Source organism: Lottia gigantea (genome assembly GCF_000327385.1).
Source record: "Lottia gigantea unplaced genomic scaffold LOTGIsca_3489, whole genome shotgun sequence".
In the NCBI taxonomy this organism is placed as follows: Eukaryota; Metazoa; Mollusca; class Gastropoda; family Lottiidae; genus Lottia; species Lottia gigantea.
In genome coordinates, this window is record NW_008709182.1 from 645 (window position 1) to 3,328 (window position 2,684).

At 34.7% G+C, this 2,684-nt stretch overlaps 1 protein-coding gene across 1 annotated transcript; it reads right to left on the reverse strand.

Moving 5' to 3' along the window:
- Positions 1-1,153: 1,153 nt before the first annotated feature.
- LOTGIDRAFT_176759 (hypothetical protein) lies at positions 1,154-2,214 on the reverse strand (the record flags this gene model as incomplete). The annotated part of the gene is made up of 3 exons (XM_009058592.1): positions 1,154-1,428; positions 1,592-1,654; positions 2,199-2,214. The coding sequence occupies 3 exons, from the start codon at positions 2,212-2,214 to the stop codon at positions 1,154-1,156; spliced, it is 354 nt and encodes a 117-aa protein (XP_009056840.1).
- Between the last annotated feature and the right edge of the window lie 470 nt (positions 2,215-2,684).

Below are 2,684 nucleotides of genomic sequence, written 5' to 3' on the forward strand. Positions count from 1 at the left end.
AAGAAGCCTAGCTGCTAGCCTCATTCTGAATCTTGTAAAGTGTTTCCTTCTAAGTCTATTTCCAATATTCTTCATCAACCATACTTCACCCAATGACACAATTAGTTGATCAGTTTGAGCGACATCTGTTACTTTGTCTCTCATCATGGATGGGAATACTTCTTTCAGCAACCTTTTAGAAGGTTTAGTCAAGATTTGACCCTTCATGATTTTTGACTGAATGACTTGTTCCCTGAGTATAGTCATCTGCTTCGGAGAATTTATTAAGTGGACAATTACTTTTGTGTTTGGTTAGATTATCAAATATAATCCATTCCATACATCTTGGACAGGGCCCATATTTCGCCAGATCAAATGTTTCACTTTCACGACGTCTGCTGAGGATAATTTCACCTTTTTTCTGCTGACATACCTTGGTGTTATGATTATGATTACCCTGATTTCTAAGTAATGTCTGAAGTTGGTTGAGCTTGAATAAGAGGGGACTATTTTCTTCCTGACTTACTGTTTCCAATATTCTCTTAATATAAAAAAATTGCTTTATTTCTTCTGAGTTTTTATGTGCATGTTCTAAATGGCTTTGAATATTTGTCATAAGTTTTCCACAGAATTTGCAAGAATGTCTCCTGTCGTATGTCCTTCCCAGCTTAAACTCATCATTTGCCTTTTTATGGTACTTTTTAATAAAAATTTCAGGATTGTTGATGACAGGAAGTTGGTCTGCCTCTTTCACATTACTTTCAGCTGGTAAATAGCCAAGGTTGTCTCTTTCCAAAATACTAGCAGAACGTACATTATGATCTTCATCAGCTTGTTGATTTACACCAGTGGTACATACAGATTGATTCCAATCTTCATCAGCATGTTGATTTACACCAGTGGTACATACAGATTGATTCCAATCTTCATCAGCATGTTGATTTACACCAGTGGTACATACAGATTGATTCTAATCCTCATCAGCTTGTTGATTTACACCAGTGGTACATACAGATGGATTCTAATCTTCATCAGCATGTTGATTTACACCAGTGGTACATACATATTGATTCTGATCTTCATCAGCATGTTGATTTACACCAGTGGTACATTCAGATTGATTCTAATCTTCATCAGGATGTTGATTTACACCAGCGGTACATACAGATTGATTCTAATCTTCATCAGCATGTTGATTTACACCAGCGGTACATTCAGATTGATTCTGATCTTCATCAGCGTGTTGATTTACACCAGCGGTACATACAGATTGATTCTGATATTCATCAGCTTGTTGATTTACACCAGTGGTACATACAGATTGATTCTGATCATCAGCATGTTGATTTACACCAGCGGTACATACAGATTGATTCTGATCATCAGCATGTTGATTTACACCAGTGGTACATACAGATTGATTCTGATCATCAGCATGTTGATTTACACCTGCGGTACATACAGATGGATTCTGATCACCAGTGGTCTTAGAATTTTGGTTGTTTCCGCTTCATAATTCAAAAAAAGGAACAAGTTTTGGAAATTCAAAATTTTCAATTTTTGACCTTGACCTTTGTTGACCTTGACCTTTGTAGGATCAAACGTCATTGACCTTGGCTATCTGCTGGTACTTTCATTTGTGAAGTCTGACGACTACTTCCGGTATTAGAATCTTCTAAAAAATAAAAAATTATCAACTTTAAACTGTTCTTGCGCTTGACCTAATTATCGTCGATGGTTGATTTTTTCGGGGTCTTTAGCAAATTGCTACATTTGCAAAGTCCCACTCTGTGCCACGAGTGGCGCTAGTATATTTTTATTTTACATATATCTTTCTCTATAAGACAATTATAACACGTACAAATATAGCCACTGAGAAATTCATATACAACATCTTTTAGTTGTAAATACTTACCTTTACCTGTGATATACTTACCTTTATCATTTGAATTTCAACTTTATATATACTGTGACAACCTTATCACTGTGATGTGTTTACTTTTATTATCTGTGATTAAATTTATACTTACCTTATACTGTGATATCTTTATAACATCCCCTCCTATAATTCGGTGCTGGGCCTACCCCTGACAGAGTAGTCTTTCGAGTGGGCTAAACACCGACCCTTCCCCCTCTTATACTGTGATATTATATTTAATATTTGTATGTGTTATACTGTGATATTATTTATATAAAAATTCTATATATTATACACTTACCTATATTTATATACATTTCTACATTTATCAAACTTAAGTACTATCTACAGTACATCATTCTTGTATCTGAAAAAATATATATACTTATTACATAAACATGGATGACACATTAGGAATTACACAATGATGATCTGCTTACTTTTTTTCATAAATATTTTTATTTCTTTTTAAAGGTATATGTAAGCGGCGGGCATCTATCAAATATGTTTAGCATAGATTGCCAGCCCAACACTAGATCTGAGTGTGGGTGGGAATGAAGGATTAAAAAAAAACAGAAACGTATATAGACGTATGTTATACAATTAGAAAGTGTTTGGAAGAAGAGAACGGAGCCATTCACGTAATTTAGGTAGTATAAATGTTGTCGGAATGCTGGTGTCAGTAGTCAACGTGTGAATTTGGAGAGAATTGACGAAAATATTGCTGATTTTTTTAGGATAAAAAATCTGCTTTCATCCAAATTTGACGACCTCTGCTGGAATCGAT